We start from the raw sequence: 19,529 nt of genomic DNA on the forward strand, positions 1-19,529 counted from the left end.
TAGTATACCTCTGTCCACACACATCCCTTCACTTCCTGCATTTTCCTTTGCATCATGGGAAATGTAATGCCATTTACCATCAGGACTGTGACATGAAGCAAGAGTGAAAGTCATCCCCCCTGTACACGAAAACAGCATTTATTTCCAAGGCACAGGATGACGTTGCTGAGAATGAAAACCTAGAATTTTATGAAAGTAAGCAATTACATGTTTCACTTTTCCAGTTATTAAATCAAGCCTAGGGAGAGGGATCTAAAGTGCATACGTAGCAGGATCCCAGAGTTCTTCTTTAAAGACTAAGTCCACCTTTAGAATATGTTACATGTTCCAGCACCCCCCCCCCCACCACCCTCATGACAGCAAGCAGCTGCGTCAGTCATTCACAGGGATCTATGAATGAATAAACTACAAATCCCATCTTCCACTGAGACTTGAAGCTCTCAGGGGACTACAAATGTGCTGATCAGTGCACTTGTAGTCCATTCACTTTTCCTTCAGATTTCTAACTGAAAGCCCCTACAGAGGTATAGGCAGAAACCTGGTGGAAGAATGTACAGGAGCCAAACGTTCCTGAATGATTGTGGGTGGAATTCTTTGCAGGTTACCGTAGAGGAAAAAAAAAGCTTTTTTCCTGCAAAAATATTTGCATTTATTTTTTATTCCTTAAAGGTGAACCTATCCTGTAAAGTCCAACTCCAGGTAAAATGTGCATTTAGCCTTGGTAAGTCTGGAGAAGTATTTATATCATTTTTTTCCTTCTGTTACAACTTTGAGGATATTTTTTCATCAGATCTTGTCCCTCTAAAGCCCTTACAAAATATAGGAGGGCTATAGGTACCACTGGGACAATATGACACAGACAGTAATAAAATATGTCAAGAGTTGTAACCCATCCTCACTATACTAAATAAATGGTTTTGTTTTTACGGTGTCCTGGTTTGAGAGATTTCACATCACTTCCTGTCCTGGTGGGAAAAGGAAAATCTCACCATCAGTGGCACCGTTGGCATTGGAAAGGAGGCTCTAACCTTTTCCCACTCTACTAACATTAATCAGAGTGTTTGAAACCACAAGCTAATTTTAACACATCTGCCTGAAAGTAGCTAGGTAATTACCCTGTTAAAAACATCTCATTCTGCATACAGTATTCTGGATCAGAAATATAAAAATGATTTATTGTAACAAACAGTATTAAAAAATGGTACCATTTCTCCTAACTCTTGGACACACTTCTCCTGACAATACATTGTGAGAGATGGCAGAGATCAAAACCAAAGAAAACAAAACCAAAACAGGTGTTTTTTTCTCATAATTGCAGAAAAGAAAATTGCCTTTGTTTGCTTATAGTAAATATTATACTAAAGAACAGGGTAAACGTAAAAGGATGAATTTATGCCAAGATCAACACAGACATCTTCCCCTAGATTCCACTATATGGCCACCTGTAACTATTACATCTACAGTGCCATGAAAAAGTATTCACACCACCTTGAAATTTTCCACTTTTTGTCATGTTACAACCAAAAATGTAAATGTATTTTATTGGGATTTTATGTGATAGACCAACACAAAGTGGCACATAATTGTGAAGTGGAAGGAAAATGATAAATGGTTTTCAGAATTTTATACAAATAAATATGTGAAAAGTGTAGTGTGCATTTGTATTCAGCCCCCTTTACTCTGATATCCCTTACTAAAATCTAGTGTAACCAATTGCCTTCAGAAGTCACCCAATTAGTAAATAGAGTCCAAACAGCATCATGAAGGCCAAGGAACACACCAGACAAGTCAGGGATAAAGTTGTGGAGAAGTTTAAAGCAGGGTTAGGTTATAAAAAAATATCCCAAGCTTTGAACATCTCACGAAGCACTGTTCAAACCATCATCCAAAAATTGAAACAGTATGGTACAACTGCAAACCCACCAAGACATGGCCATCCACCTAAACTGACAGGCCAGGCAAGGAGAGCATTAATCAGAGAAGCAGCCAAGAGGCCCATGGTAACTCTGGAGGAGCAGCAGAGATCCACAGCTCAGGTGGGAGCATCTGTCCACAGGAAAACTATAATGCCCTGTACACACGGTCGGACATTGATCGGACATTCCGACAACAAAATCAGTGGATTTTTTCCGATGGATGTTGGCTCAAACTTGTCTTGCATACACACAGTCACACAGAGTTGTCGGAAAATCCGATCGTTCTGAACGTGGTGACGTAAAACACATGTACGTCGGGACTATAAACGGGGCAGTAGCCAATAGCTTTCATTTCTTTATTTATTCTGAGCATGCGTGGCACTTTGTGCGTTGGAATTTTGTACACACGATCGGAATTTCCGACAACGGATTTTGTTCTCGGAAAATTTTATAGCAAGCTCTCAAACTTTGTGTGTCGGAAATTCCTATGGAAAATGTGCGATGGAGCCCACACACGGTCGGAATTTCCGACAACAAGGTCCTATCACCCATTTTCCATCGGAAAATCCGACCGTGTGTACAGGGCATTAGTCGTGCACTCCACAAATCTGGCCTTTGTGGAAGAAGAAAGCCATTGTTGGAAGAAAGCCATAACAAGTCCTAATTGCAGTTTGCAAGAAGCCATGTGGGGGACACAGCAAACATGTGGAAGAAGGTGCTCTGGTCAGATGAGATCAAAATTATACTTTTTGGCCTAAAAGCAAAACACTATGTGTGGTGGAAAACTAACACTGCACATCACCCTGAACACACTATCCCCACCATAAAACATGATGGTGGTAGCATCATGTTGTGTGGATGCTTTTCTTCAGCAGGGACAGGGAAAATGGTCAGAGTTGATGGGAAGATGGATACAAATACAGGGCAATCTTAGAAGAAAATCTGTTATGTACACACGGTCGGACTTTTCGAACGGACTGGTCTGACGGAAGCTGACGGACCAAATCTGGCGGACAATCCGATCGTGTGTGGGCTTCACCAGACCTTCAGCGGACTTTTCCAGTCGCAAATCTGACGGACTTTAGATTTGGAACTTGCTTCAAATCTTTACGTCGTAACTCCAACGGACTCAGAAATCCGCTCGTCTGTATGCTAGTCCGACGGACAAAAACCGACGCTAGGGCAGCTATTGGCTACTGGCTATCAACTTCCTTATTTTAGTCCGGTGTACGTCATCACATACGAATCCGTTGGACTTTGGTGTGATCATGTTTAGGCAAGTCCGTTCGTTAAAAAGTCAGTCGGAAGTCCGGCAAAAGTCCGTCGAAAGTACGCTGGAAAGTCTGTCGGACCCGTCCGGGCGAAAAAAGTTAGACCGAGTGTACGCGGCATTAGACTCTGCAAAAGACTCGAGAGTGGGGCGGAGGTTCACCATCCAGCAGGACAACGACCCTAAACATACAGCCAGAGCTACAATGGAATGGTTTAGATCAAATCATATTCATGTGTTAGAATGACCCAGTCAAAGTCCAGACCAAAATCCAATTGAGTATCTGTGGCAAAACTTGAAAATTGCTGTTCAAAGATGCTCTCCATCCAATCTGACAGAGCTTGAGCTATTTTGCAAAGAAGAATGGGCAAAAATTTCACTCTCTAGATGTGCAAAGCAGGGAGGTGCAGCAATTACAGCTGCACGTCCCCAAAAAGACTTGCGGCTGTAATTGCAGTGAAAGGTGGTTCTACAAAGTGTTGACTCAGGGGGGCTGAATACAAATGCCCCACACTTTTACATATTTATTTGTAAACATTTTTGACAACCATTTATCATTTTCCTTCCACTTCACGATTATGTGCCACTTTGTGTTGGTCTATCACACAAAATCCCAATAAAATACATTTACATTTTTGGTTGTAACATGACAAAATGTGGAAAATTCCAAGGGGCATGAATTCTTTTTCAAGGCACTGTATATGAGCCTTTGCGAGAACTATGGGCATTACCACGGATTCCCCTCCTTCTATCCTCCATTTCTAACAGCCTTCACTCTTCTGGAAAAGGCATTCCATGATTTTGGAGTGTGACTGTGGGAATTCGCACTCATGAATCCAAAAGAGTGTTTATGATATTGAAATACTGATGTTGAATGAGAAGTCCTGGCTCTCAATTAGCATTTCAAATGATCCCAAAGATGTTTAATAGGTTTGAGGTCAGGGCTCTGCACGTTCCTCCACCAAACTTATCAAACCTATTCATTAAAGTATAGTAAAATATAGTATAGTATAGTATAGTATAGTATTACTGCAAAAATCCTGGTTGATCCTGTTGTTCTCTATATCCCCCTTTTGATCGCATCCACAATGCAGTTAGGGATTTTGCAGAGCAGTGGTGGCAGCTCTGCACATGCTCAGTTTTCAGTGAGTTTCTATGCTAAGTATTTCCTTCCCATCACACCTGAGCAGCCCATGTGACTATAGAGTCACAGTCACACATGTGGGAGTATACACAGTGATAAATGACAGCCCATTCCCTCCCTCCTCCTCCTTCTTGCATTGCAGCACACCTGATTGGCTTCTTGTGCTGCTCTTCTACTTCTCTGAGCTCTGCTGTACAATACACCGCAAAAAAAGCTGATACCAACTCAAATGCAGTATTTGCATTTAAAAATATACATTTTATGATGTATTAATGATTACCAAGCTGAATTAATTTGCACTGTCATATTTGTCTAGAGTTCAGTATTAAACATATTTTATTCAATAGAAGAAAAACCTTTGTAATGTAAACTAGTGATACATAGCTAAGACGCAATGTCATGGTGTCTTTGTAAAAGCTTGTAATCAAAGTATTGCGGCTGCAATTCTGACCTGAAAATGTTTTCTGGCTTTCTCTGTTTTAAATACATTTTCAGACACTGAGTTTGAAAAAGCAAGCATCACGTTAAATGGAACTCCCTTTCTGTATACTTGTTCAGGCTCAGTAAGTAGTAAAGCCAAAAGACCCGCAGCTCAGCCAAGCGGTTTATAGCACTTTTACATGGAGGGTCAGCACATTTTTTATAACAGGTTTCTTTTAAAGAAGGGTGCGGTCCCAAACTGCTAATTGGCAGAACACTGAAATAATGTTTCCCCTTTTTTTCTTTCTAGTTGGACAAATATGCATTTCAATACAAAGAATACTCTGGTATGTATTCATTTTTGGTAGCCAATCCCTGCTCTGTTCATTGTAAGAAATGAATACTACTTGGACTCAAGGGTGTGAGTGCTTACACTGAAATGTAGCAAAATATGTAGATGCCTGTTCAACTCAATTGTAGCGAGGAAGTGGCCTCCAATCAGAACACATATTTGGAGTCATCTGACAATAATATTATTGCTTGCTTTTATTTTACTGCATCCTGCACATCATCAATGCTCCGTGCGCTGCTATAATAAGTAAGGTCACATAATTCAGGGTTCTCAGTTTGACATTTTATGCAATTTATTATACACAGTTAAGTCCTTAGTCAACACATTATGTCAGAATAATATTTAATATAATAATTAGCAAAAAAGGAAGCAGTAATAAGGGCCTGCTCTTTTATGCCTGGCATATGACTCAGCCTTTTGGCTAAAATCACATGTAGTATCTGTTCTTATCATTTAGGAAAAGAGCGCTGTTGTCCTTTGAAAAGGGGGTGACAGTAAGTTTCTGATGTAATAGGTGGGTGCTTGTGGAGGGATCCTTCCCTCCTGAGTTAGTTCTGGCCTGGGGCTTGCCTTTTATAGTCAAGGGCTGGGGAAGCATGGGGCTCCTGGTGATGTGCCCCCCTGGAGATGGCATCCCAGGGGGTGCCAGAAATACACTGGGTTTGGAACCCCACTGACTTTCACTGGCACTTTGTAACATCACATATTGCTCTCCTTGCACAATGCTTCTTGGGCAGGCCTTTTGGCAATTGCTATTTTTATTGTGCAATATGTTTTGCACTTGCAATGCATGTGTTTGTTTTTGTTTTTTTTACTCCACACAGAGGGTAAAGGTTTATCGGGCCTTCCCTGATGTTTTGGGGAGGATCTGTAGCCTTCACAGGCCTTTTACATCTCAACTTGGGCATTTCTTCCAGAATGGTTGGAGAACTGGCATCAGTTGGTCCCTAAGAATTTGAGTTTGCCTGGTTTAAGCAGGTGGAATAGAGCGCCTTACACCCCAGGGGAGGTGTACCATGTTGCACCCTTGTGCACTTTTTTTAGTGCTGTGATTTCCCGGTTTACTTTTTTGTTTATGGAGATGGACAAGCACCGCAGTGCAGAACTCCATAAAAAGACAATATTCTTTTGGTGGAACTGAAATTTGCTATGTAAATGGGGACATCTAGAAGTTAAAGAACGATTGGTAAGCTGCAATATGTTACATCTTTAATAAGCCTGTACATATGTGTGTGTGAGATCTGCTGCCTCTGACTGCTAGTCTCAGGAGATTTAAAATTAGATGAGGCGATGTGGTTTGGCGTTATGGTTGTGCTACTCAATGATCCCTCTGCTATAGGCTTTGACATGAGCAAGCAAAGCCCTGCCTCTAGCAAGGTGACTACTTCCACACAGAAACAGGGTGCAATACAAAAAAGTGGATCTGAGGCTGAAGTGCCACACCACAAGTTTGTAGTCCAGATTGCAATGCAAAATCAGGTGCAAGACTTGTGAACCAAGAAAAAAAAAGTTTAATTCTCCGTTTATGATAAATGGATTATAAAGTATAACTAAAGGCAACCTTTTTTTTAGTTTTGGATAGAGAAGAGAAGTATTAGAACATCTATTATTACTGTATGTGCCCCTGTTTAGAGGATTCACTCTCTCTATTTATTTTGTTTACCATTATCATCAAAAGTGAAAGTAATAGAAAATCACAAATTTTAGGTTGTCCCCAGAACAGTAATAGAGAAAATCTATGAGCTATGAGACAGAAAGTGAATGGAAATCCCTCCAATGGAAAACAGATGCAAAAAAAAAACTGTCAGGGGTTATAACCCTCCCTTACTCTATCCAAAATTCTAGCCATTCATTCTTAAGGAAAAGCTTCAGCCCCATCACCAAAAAATGAAAAGTCAGCAGTTACAAACACTGTAGCTGCTGACTTTTACTATTAGGGCACTTTCCTGACAAGGGAACCCGCGGTGTCCTCACCCAAACCAATTCTTGGATCAGCTCTCGGGTGCTGGCACCACCATCTTGGGTAAGGGAAAGCGGAAGTGAAGCCTTGTGGCTTCACAGCCAGTTTCCTACTGCATATGCTTGAATCACACTGTGCTTTCTCGATGGGCCAGCTGCAGCGAGGGCCGAACTTCTGGCAGAGTTTGCCGTGGCAAACTCAGCAGGAAGTGGGAGTGGGCACCTGTGAAAACCAGGTTCCCTCTTCTCCCTCCCCCCTACAAGGTGCCAAATGTTGTACCAGAGGGGAGAGGAGGCGGGCAAGCATAGCTTCCCCTTTTGGGTGGAGCTCTGCTTTAAAGGCATCCCAAACAAAGCAGACATACTTTTTTCATTAAAAGAAAACATGAAAAGTTCAGACCCTAAAAGGTACATGAGCTTCTTTGGCGTGTTTGTTGCACGTAGCCAGGCCACTGAAGTTATTGGGCTGCCCATTTGTGTAGCATAAAAATGTACACAAAAAAGCCTGCAAAAACACCCGTTCTCAGAACGCTATGTGTGAACCTAGCCTTAGTACTATTTACAGCTGTTTTGAGTTTTACCATCTTCTTATAATTATATCCCTGTTAATATTGCTCTTTAACATAATGTTATATTATCATTTTTTTTTATTTATCGTAATTTGTATGCCTAAGGTGAGCCCACACATTACATTGATATATCCTCTTTGTGTTGTATTTTATCAGCCCTGAAGGGCGTGAGATTTGGCCCCCTAAACGCGTTGGCTTTTTTTTGTACTTTTTGCGTCTGGACGACAAACTTGTGGCATGGCACTTCAATCTCGTATCCACTTATTTGCATTACAGACCAAGGGGACTGTGGGAATCCTTTGGTTTGTAGGAACTGCCAGTCCATTATCTTGCAACCCTTCATAAACACCATTGGACAGTAATACCAATATAACAATCCATCGCTACCTATCCATTCCCCCACAGTGCAAAACAAGGCATTGTAAATCAAAAATGGGGAAAGGATTAGCTGCAGGGAGACCACAGGAAATACTAGTGACTAGTCATTTGCCTTTTGCCTTCCTTTTTTTGGCACAGCTTCCAAAGTTCAGTTCCTCTTTAACATGCAAGGCTGAGATTAGCGCCCATTGTTGGAGGAAGCCATTACCTTACTCCCAGAAGCAGTGCCAGTTTCATGGCAGGCATATCATTGAGAGTGGTGATGCGGAGCTCTCAGAGAAGTATTTAGTCCAGTGCTGTACGAGCATTATTACAGGATAAGAGGGCAGAGATATTAACACATCCTTCACTGTCCATTCAATAGGCTGTGAGTCATGGACCAGACTGTATTTCTTTAGTGCACTGGCCATAGACGGTTCTTTTTTTTTTTCAGCCAGGGGGCTGAACAAAAAAAAATGAACAGGTTCCTCCATCAATACAAACAAGGTGGATTGGATGAATGAATCCCCCACACAACCCCACCCCCTTCTTTACATTGGTATAATACCCAACCTCCAAACCTGCCCACATTAATGCCCATTACCAACTACAATTCTGATTGTATAATGGGAATTGTAGTTTCTCCAAGCAGCGCAGCACAGTGAGCAGATGTGACAAATCTGCTCTTGGTGCCCGGCAGTATACGTGTTTCCTTAATAGGTGCTATGAGGTCACTGTTTAATATAGTAAACAGTGAAGTTTAAAAAACTAACATCTTTTTTTTTAATGTGCATATGTAATAAAATGTATTGATCAAAATTACTTGTAACCTTAAGTTCAGCTTTAGGCGAATTGAAACAGTCACATACACTGATAAAATACATATAAAGCAGCAGATTTACCTTACTCAGAGACCCCCCCCCTTTTTTTTAGTGTAATCAGTCAAAAAAAGAGATGGGATGCAGAGAGCAATAAAAACCCAACAGATGATCTATCTTTCACATATATTTATCCAAAATTAAGAAACAATTTTTGTTGAAGCTCTACATAGCATTTATGAATTGCCCCAATTTGTGTAAGCTTACGACTAAGGACTATTATTGAGTTTCACTATTTAAAAATAAAATATGTATAGGCCTGAAAAAAAAAGTAATTTTCTGCAGTCATGGAATAATCAACTAACAATTGATTACACACACTATTATGTCATGCTTGCTTTCTCTGCATAGTGCATTTAAACTATGTGCAGCTGTTACTATACAATCCTTCACACAATTGTATTCATTGCCATGCACTGTATATTGTTTTTTTAAGCAACTGTTTTTCGCCTTCTGCTGCACACCTTGGTAATTTGCCCCAGCATCCAAACTTCCTTCTTTAGATGTAAGAAATAGACACAGACAAAGACTCAGGCTGAAACGGAACTGGCTGATAACCACAGACTTTTTACACATTAACACACTATATGTCTGCCACTTTGCACAGACATCGAAGCAGAACATTCTACAAACAGTATACAAATTCAGGAGTACAAAATAGAACTGCAGGACCTCATATGAGTCAGTAGGATTTTACTGGCACTTGGTCAGCCTAGGTGGTCATGGGTTCACAACAGTCTTAGGAGACAGAGTAATAAAAGCCGATACCTGCCTAGCTGCAGGAGTAACAACCTGCAATGCTCTGTGCATTACGTTATATAAAGTATGACATAGAAGGTATCCCAAAATGATAAACTCACTTGTTAGCAACAGACTGACAAGACAATTCAATGTTTCTTTTATAGTATTCTATGGTCAGTAGCCCTATAGCAAAATGTGAATTGTTGCCTCATTATTTAGAACATGTACCACACACTAAAATAGGAACACAAAAGCCTCTTCTAACTGATCCATTTACTATAATGGCTCTTCCACTATTGAATTATAATGACTGCTAGGTTCCTACCACCATTTGCCCTATAGTAGTCTTCTTCTGTGTAACACCTGTTGCTGCCATTTGGCTATAATGTTTCCTTTACTTGTTCAAAAAAATGGAACATGTCAGAAACAAATGTGTTGGAATCAGAAATCTTAAAATATCTCAAAATAGCTAGTTTTCCAAAATCTCCAAAGCTCATAAAACATGCATATATACAAGATATTTGGTTAATATCACATTCACTGCTTTATGAATATGCTTCTAGTGTAGGCATCTGCACATTTATGATACCACACACATATATATAATGTTATGAGCCTTTACTATTGAGCCTACATAGTCTAGCCAATTTAAGAGTATATCTAGCCAAACCTTTTTTATAGTTTAGTGTAAGGAAGGGTTAGCACCCCATGCTGATTATTTTTTACTGTCTGTGTTTTGTTTTCCCCTACTTCCTGCCACCAAGCTACAGCAAAACGTGGGAGGAAACCTTAACAAAGTGAGGATAAATCCCCTCTAAGACAGTAGTCACCAAAACAAGTGACCCCTTATGAAGAGTTCACTAATTGTACTGCTCTAGTGACAACTGTGAAATGTTGGGTTCCCCGTCACTGCCCTAGTGATTAGCATTTTAAACATTCCCTATCTAAAACATCAAAAAATGCTTTGGGAAAACACTTTATTTCAAATCTAAGAAAAGAAAAGTAAATGTGGTCACCTACATAGCTCGCTCTGGGAAGCCCCCCTTGGTTAACTCTTCTCATGGTCTTCCTTTTCTTCCATGCTTCTGGACAATTACTTCTCCTGAAGACTTTCCCTTTGAAACTCATTGTATTGAGAAACACTGCCTCCATTGAAGGATTGCATGTGAAGTGATGTTTCTATCAGCTATGCACAAAACTTAATAAACACAGCTCAGCCGTGAAGAGGAAGTGTCTCTTATAGACTCATACCGAAAGAAAGAAGCACTGATCATACCCACCAATCAGTATTTAGTTTCATGAGGGAACAAACGTGTCCCACCTAATGAACGAATATGAGAAATTTTACTAAAACTAAATGAAAAACATTCTCATTCATATGGTAGTATGCAGCTATCTGACTGTAGAATTAACCTTTCAGTCTTGCACACATGTTGTGTAACATCCACTGACAGTTGTTGAGGACTTGATTTTTTTCTATTCTGTCTTCCACAGCTCAGTAACCTAAACAGCCATATGGGGCCACACATTAGGAAAAACTGTATTTTGTATTATAACATTTCGCATGCAGGCTAAAGAATACTATTTAATATATATCTGTGTGTTTTTGTGTTGGAAGTGTCCCTAAAATATGTGTTTACACCTTCCTCTTGCCTACCCATCAGTGAGCTCATTTTCTGGCACTTCACCCAATGCCAATGGCACTAAATGCTCAGCTTAGTAGGTGCAAAGGTTAGTTGAAGCTGTATGAGGAAGAGATGGAGTCTATTCTCCTGCCACCATTTTTTTCAGACCGTGTACTCAGAAATATCAGTACAATACTGAATAAGAAATCAAAGATTTCTGTTTTCAACAAGGGTTCTGTGTCCAGGCGTTGTAAAGCAAATGTATTATAATTTCAGTGATTTTTATCTCAATGTAAATAATGCTATCAACATATAAAAACTGTTTAAACATGTTTAAATACATCAATGGTATTTATATACATAGGGGTGTTGTTATATGCACAGGCTCTGCTGCCTGATTTATAGTGCTATGCAGTTGCAATTTGCTGTTCCTTTGCACAATACAAGTCACCATACTCATTAAAATCAATGCACTCCCTGTGTAGCTGACATCATATCTCAACAGTTGTTGGAAAAAGATGAACCATTGAGAGCTCCCACTGGAGGCTAACATACAAATCTGTACATTTAAGGCTCTCTAACATGGGCGATTTGAGGTGTACGCTGCAAAAATTCAGTGTTTCTCTGCGGTGGCTATGCATAGAATGTGTACTATCAGCTTACGCCAGAAGCCTGTACAATGACAGACTGGCAAGCAGTTACATGCGATTAGGAACAGATGAGGAACCCTGGACGCATACCGTTTATGCCTGCCCAAAATCACAAAAACTGTGAAAGACACATTAAGAAATTTTTACAACAATCACTGGAGTATGCTCAAAACAAGCTCCCATAAGATACACTAGAGTTTCCATTCAAAGCCTTACCCTTTTCTAACAAACACTGTAGTATATATATATATATATATATATATATATATATATATATATATGTAGCACCCTGGAGTTTAGGCAGGGTTTCTCCTCACAAATTTACTTGCCAGGAATAATTATCCTGGTTAATTGTTAGAGATCTAAAATTGTACATATATATTTTTGATACTTTATTGTCTTATATGACCCATCATAACTTCTTTTATGTTTATTTGATACCTATGTTTATTGCATGTGGTACGCCATAATTATATATATCTATATTGTTATATTGTTAACCCTTTCCTATTTCCCTACCCATCCCAGTTTTTGCCAAAGCACTTGCTCTCAGGCTTGAGAGCTTAAAAATAAATTATTTTTCTGCAAACTCCGATATGTAGTTTTGTGGGCAGGGGAGAATATAGCACCCTGGAATTTAGGCAGGGTTGCCCCTCACAAATGTAATTGCCAGGAATAATTATCCTGGTTGATTGTTAGAGATCTATTGATTTCCCCCTAAGTTTGGCCTTGTTGCTGTTTTCTCTTCCACCACTAGGTGGCCGGGTACTTGGTGGTACTAGATATGAGAAGGGAAACGCAAGGTCAGGTTATGGGTATATGGGGTGTCTCAGCCAATGTGCAGGGGTTTTCTAAAATTTCCTTGGCCTGCTGGGAGGGCTTATATATTCGGGTGGAGTCAGGTGATCTAGGTACTGCGCCACCCGGAAGGCTGTCTGGGTGGACCTGTGTTGTACTGCCTGGGCTGCTTGGCCAGAGATGGGGCCTATCCTGGGCGCATCTGGCTGCTAGGCTGTCTGAGGGCCTATTCAGAAGCAAGAGAGTAGCGCAGGGTTGGGACTGCTACTTGCAGTCCAACCAAAAGTGACTGTTCTGCCAGCCGGAGAACCTGTTGTGATCGGAGGTAGAGGGGAAGTTGTCACCATTAAGGGACTACCTGCCTAATTACCAGGGACCACAGTGAGTAACTGAAGCAAGTACTGGAGCAGCATTCTCACCAACCGGGGAAGGGGAAGAATCGGGAAACTTCAGTGGGTAACAAGCCAGGGACCCAGCCAGTGGAGGTGACGCTTGCAGAGCAGCCTTGTGTGTCAAGCCAAGGACTGAGCAGGCCAGTGGAGTGAAGCTTAAGCGGTATCTTTAGTGCCAAGCTAGGGACCCAGCAGAGAAGCGGGGGTGATGCTTGAGGAAGATAAAGATTGGAGGAGCTCAAGGGTTCAGTGGCAGTGAATCTCTAGTGACAGACCGGGAGCTCAGTGGGCTGAAGAACTACAAGGAGCGATTGTAGTGAAAGTGAAAGAACTGTTACATTTGTGTTAGGAACTGTTAAAGACTGTTGCCATAGGAGACAGCATTCCTGCACATGAAGATGTGGCGTCTTGCTGGATGCCTTTTCCTGCATTTAACCATACTTCTCTTCTGCGTTACAGGAGGGCACTTACTTTTGTTCTCATGTAACCCAGAATAAGCCAACAGTGGGCTAAAGCCCTCTGTCGGCTGACATCACCGAGCTGCTTCAGGATCTGGAAGTATACCGACAATAATGTCGGAATCCACCCAGATACCTGACCGGCAGCTAGCTTGTCCTCCGCAAGTGCTGCTGAGAGCCTGAGCCAGCTGCTCCCGCCTCTTCCCCAAGCAAGAGCTCCATTGAGGGCTGGGGAGGCAGACCAGAGACAAGTGACTGATAGTCACCATTCTCTGCTCAGAGCAAGCCAGGAACTGAGCGATCAGCATTCATGTGATCGCTCAGTTCTCGAGTTTAGAGCCAGTGGGAGACAGCTGCAGCATCACAGCAATGCTGCAGCCATAGAGGTGAGCATGTATGTTTGTTCTCTTCGATTTCCACACTTCTCCTTTAATGTGTAAAGTACATCTCTAGCTAATAAGAAGAAATACCCAGTGAGCTCCTAATGCTATTTAGAATATGTGGCTTTCATATTCAACAAGTGTCTGTTTTTTTTGGGGTAAAGTGCTCACATATAAATATACTATATTTCCTGGCACGCAGCGTCCTGTAAAATATTCTAAGTAGGGAGCCAGGTAGGGGAAACAATGAAACATTGTTTTATTTTTGTGCAAAACTGGTTATCGTGGACCTGAATCAGACATTGGTAACATTTATTCCTGTTACACCAATCATGTGAGGTCTATGCAGGTTTAGAATACAGACACAAGAGTTGTAGAGTGAAACTAGACCTTTACTTTCACCCAACAACTCAAGATTCCTTCTATGTTTATGTTTGTATTCAATACTAATGCAAGTTGCACCGACACCATCTATTGCCTCACTATACTGTATGCTTTGGACACCAGACAGTTTAATATAGCTATAACCAATGCAGGTATAACAGGAAATTTGAAAAGTATCACAAGATAAAAAAAATAAAATAAAGTGTAGCACCTAAAGTAGGTAACACAAAGCAACAGAGGAATCTTGGCAGGGGTGATTCTATGGTCCTAATAGATCAGGGGCACCTCTGGACATTAAAATGTTGAAGGGTTTGTAGGATACCATTATTACCACTTTGGATCAAATCTAAAACTAATACAAACTTTTTATTAAATAAAACTGTAATGTTGCATTACCATGACACAATAAATAATAGATGGATTGAAAAGTGGATACATTACAATGGTATAATGCATAGAATGTTTATCTCCATATCTCAAAGTAGACCTGGGGCACGCCATAAAAGGCATGAGGTATGTGCTTTGGATACCAGGGCCTGGCATAGCCCCTGGATCTTGGTAAACAAAATCATCCTGCTAAGGTTATTTCTTAAAGCTTTAGATTCTTCAGCTAGTTTTTAATACAGTATGCTGTAGTATATGTGGTTTAGTTTTTACTGCTAGTAGTCGTAGTGTCAATTATTATGGGTATATGGTGGCAGATGAGCTGCAGACAATACTGATTATTGTTAAACAATGCTTTTAATAAAGAATGTAATTTTTCAGTTTTTAAAGGAAGTGTTGTACTTGCTATGCTAAAAATTTCTTGACTTTTCTGATGAACAAGCATTCATTATGTTGGTTGCTGAATTAGTGACTTCTATTGTATATCTGTTCCTGACTTAGATAACATAGGGGAAAATACTCTTGGCAGTTTTACAACACTCATTTTCCTGCTCTCAATGCGTTCCTGTATAGACAACACTCAGAAACACAGAAACGAAGACTTGACAACGATACCTCTTTTTTCAGGTCAGTCTTGTTATTTTAGTTAGGTGGGCCTACTTCCAAAAAGGAATTTGATTATCTGACTTTGGTTGAATTTAATATCCCCACTGTATATATCATCCACAAAGTATACAAGAGCATAATCAATCCCCCTGGAGGCCCAATAATTTCCGCTGTTGGCGGACCTTTGGAGCGAATTGGGAAATACTTGGATGCCCTGATTAAGGGAATTATGATGGAACTGCCCGCCTATGTTCGTGACACATGTGATGTCCTGACTAGGATAGCTGGGGTGGAGGTACCAGAAGGCGCCATACTCGTCGATATTGAGGTGCCTCTATGAGAGTCCCTCTATACCTCCATCCCCCATCACTGTGGGCTAGCCGAGGTGGCACCTTGGGCACCCGCATATGCTTGTCTTCATCTTGGGTGGTGGGAGGAGGCCTTTGTTTACCATTCGCCGATGTACCTTGACCACGTAAGTCTGTGGCTAAGGTACATCGACGATATCCTGATGTCTGGAATGGTGGGATCCAGGAGCTGCATGATTTTATATCCAAGCTCAATATTATTGATAAAAACATCAAACTTACATATACATGGGATCTCAAAACCTTATCTTGCCTTGACTTCCTGATCACCACCAATGGTGATAGTTTGGAGACTAGAACATTTATAAAAGCCACTGCGGCAAATACACTACTTCAGTCCTATAGCCATCATCCACCATCGCTTATTAGGGGGATCCCAACTGGACAGTTCCTCCGTATTCAGAGGAACTGCTCAAGTGAGACTGCCTATCAGTCTGAGTCACATGAGAGACTACTCCCACAAAACTCAGAAATGAGCGCAGGAGGGCCTCCTCAACCAAACGAGGGAACCTTCTTGTTTCCAAAATTATTTGCATTCCAAATCTATCATACCCAAATCCTCCCCAGTGAGAATCATCACCCACTATGGGGCCCAATGGGAGGAGGTTAGGTCAATTTTGGACAAGCATTGGTCAATCTTGACAAGATCTCCTGACCTCACCAGTATCGTGGGCCCACGACCATTGCTAGTCTCTGACATGCCTCGTTCTAAGGGCATGTTTCCATGTGGTCATTGCCACATCTGTCGACATGTTGAATGCACAGATATGTTCTCCGATACGGATGATAATAAAGTCTATCACATCCAACAATTTACTTACTGTAGTACTGAAAAGGTCTTGTATATTCTACAATGTCCATACCAAAAACTATATGTTGGTAAGACGAAATGACAGTTACACATACGCATCGGTGAACACCTGTGTAGTATCGGGAATATTCAAAAAAGCAAGGATAAGGATAACCCTAAGTGGGGCCCCATTGCACAACATTTTGAAAAGTTCCATAATCCCTCTGTTGATGGATTAAAGATAGAGGGCTTTTTTGCTCTATCTTTGCCAAATTGCAGAGGAGACTATGACATAGTCCTTCTACGGAAGGAAAAGGAATGGATCTTCTGTTTACGGACTATGATCCCAAAGGGGTTAAATGCCGAACTAAGTCTACAGGTATTCCTTGAACCCTAATCACGTTGACTGGGATATGTGGCAGAAATATACCAATCATTCCATTGAGGCGAAGGGTGCGATTCTGTTGCATTGCATCCAATACTACATACGAGTAATTCATCTAAATGTGAGCCAAGTTAGACTCTCATGTGGTGTTTTGTCTCCTCATTAATCTCCTCCTCTATTTTCAATTTTTTTTTTCCATTTCTTTTTTTTTTTTTTAACAATGAATATTACGATACCTTGAGAAAATAATAAACCTGATTTAAATGTTCTGAATGAATTACCCCCTAGCTAGGGAAAACCGGATTGGTCTCGGCACCATTAATGCAAACAAGGAGAATAATGACACCTTTGTATTAAATTTAACTTTTAAATTATTACACCATTGTTGTAATGCAGTGGCTCGTTAAGTCAAAAAACCTGAAAGGGAGAAATTAGCCTGCTAATGAGTCTATTGCGTTGTTCTGAAGAACTCAGGTGACTGAGTAAAATTAATTAACGCTATGGTGCTATACAGCTCGGCCATCCGGCCACCCACATGTGATTCCATCTCCCGCATCACTCCGCCTAAACGTGGAGTAAATCTGGCATCACGGGGAACCACTATCCAGCGCCAACTTTGAAGAGCTGTCAACAATCCAACATTGGCTGCTGATTCATTTAACTGCTTTAAAATATCCAGAGTAAGGTTACCTGAAAACCTGGGGATTTGAATGGTTGTTACACCTTATCGTTATGAACGGATCATGGAGACAAGCAGCATAGTCGGTGAGATCTTGATAAGGGATGCTGAAGTTCCGCCACTACAGTGTTTCATTTCTGTATCGCATTTTTAAGTTTTTACGGTAACCAACTGTTGCAACTGTATCTACAAGAGACACTTCCAGCTCACCCCATATATATCCCCATGGTGAATCTATTTGTTTCTAACATCAAGACTCTATATCCACCGGCAATCGCATATGCGATTCGAATGGTTGTTACACCTCACCGTTATGAATGGATTACGGAGACAAGCAGCATAGTGGGTGAGATCTTGACAAGGGACACTGAAGTCCTGCTACTACAGTGTTTAATTTTTGCATCGCATTTATAAGGTCTTACGGTAATCAACTGTAGTAACTTTATCTACAACAGATACTTCCAGCTCATTGCATATATCTCCCCATGGTGAATCTATCTGTTTCTAAGATCTAGACTCTATATCAGTGATGGCGAACCTTGGCACCCCAGATGTTTTGGAACTACATTTCCCATGATGCTCCACTACACTGCAGAGTGCATGAGCATCATGGGAGATGTAGTTCCAAAACATCTGGGGTGCCAAGGTTCACTATCACTGCTCTATATCCACCCGGAATTGCACATGCAATTATCTCTGGATAGCATATATCCGCTCTTCCAATGTAGCTAAATATCATAGTGGTTGTTTCCTCCGATCAATATCCCCACTTCCAATGTTTGACACCGCTGTGTGTCATAGAATTCAAAGGATCCTTGAACAAAATATTTCTTGCGATTTGGTGCTGCTGGATGCCTTTTTCAGACTTTGAATTATCAGCCATCCCTGTGTGTATGTGGAGTGACTGTGAGTGTGCCGATGAACCAGGGCTGTTTTTTAATTAAGACAACGTTGTCATTAAGTTTTAATTATTCTATTGGTGAAGGTTCTGATTAATTGTTTTGGCTATTCTGCCATATATGTTTATATTTCTGACTCAACTCGCAGAGCAGCAGGTAATTTTCTTAGCTCATCAGACATTTACTATATCTTTTTTAAACATAAACAGCACATATACCCAGAAAAGGTCGGTCATGGACGCAAATATCCTGTCTGGTGGGCAAAACTCATCAGAGATTGTACTTCTTGAGAAAGCTGTGGAGGGTGGGCTTCCTTAGCTTCTAAAAGGCTACCATTGAGAGTGTGCTGACTTATCACAATTTTGGAACTGTGCTGACTTATCACAACTGTGGAAGGCATGTGCACAGTCCATAGAAATGCCTTACAAATGGTAATAAAAACAGCGCAGAAGAATTTTAAGGGGGCGTATTTACAGAGCATTAAAAAACTAGGGGAGAAGAGGCGCCTTCAGAGAGCTATTAATACCCATGAAGCAGTGATATTGCTAGGGGGTGGCTATAGCCCCAAATCTGGGGCCCATAGCCCCGGGTGTCTTGCCTCAGGGGTCCATGCCTAACCAGTGGGTCGTGGCCTCTCTGCAGCCGGGCCGCGGGTGTGGCGGGCGGGCTGCATGACAGAGCTAGGCAGGCGGATTAGAGAAGCGAGCGGGCGGACGAGCAGAGATGACATCATCTCTCTCCGCCCACCCCGCATCAGCGCTCTTCCACCCTCACAGTGCAGGCCTTTTCGATGTCAGAGTAAGGTGCGGCAGGGAGCAGCGAGATAACATCATCTCTCAGTGTCCGCCCCGCATCACCGCTCTCCTGCCCTCACTCAAAACTAAATGGACCAGTGCTACCAGCCTGCCACCAATGCAGTGACAATGCACATTTGGTGGCACTGGCTGGCATGGCAAGTGACAATCTGTAAATAGTGTCAGTCGAAGTGGCAACTGACAATCCACATCTGGTGGCAGGTTACGTGGCAAGTGACAATCCACATCTGGTGGCAGGTGACAGTAGCAAGTGACAATCTGCAAATGGTGGCAGGTGACGTGGCAAGTGACAAGCTGCATCTGGTGACAG

At 41.4% G+C, this 19,529-nt stretch overlaps 1 protein-coding gene across 5 annotated transcripts in view; it reads right to left on the reverse strand.

Annotated features, from left to right (window-relative positions):
- Positions 1–19,529, reverse strand: part of DOCK10 (dedicator of cytokinesis 10) — a 428,377-nt gene that overhangs the window by 297,193 nt on the left and 111,655 nt on the right. The window contains exon 1 of one of the 5 annotated variants that reach the window (XM_073625968.1): positions 10,627–10,831. The exons of the other annotated variants lie outside the window; for them this stretch is intronic. Coding sequence (XP_073482069.1) covers positions 10,627–10,758 — 132 coding nt within the window. The 5' untranslated portion in view covers positions 10,759–10,831. Of the gene's footprint in view, positions 1–10,626; positions 10,832–19,529 lie in introns of those variants that run through there. 5 annotated transcript variants of the gene reach the window in all.

This window comes from Aquarana catesbeiana, linkage group LG04 (assembly GCF_042186555.1).
Source record: "Aquarana catesbeiana isolate 2022-GZ linkage group LG04, ASM4218655v1, whole genome shotgun sequence".
NCBI lineage: Eukaryota > Metazoa > Chordata > Amphibia > Anura > Ranidae > Aquarana > Aquarana catesbeiana.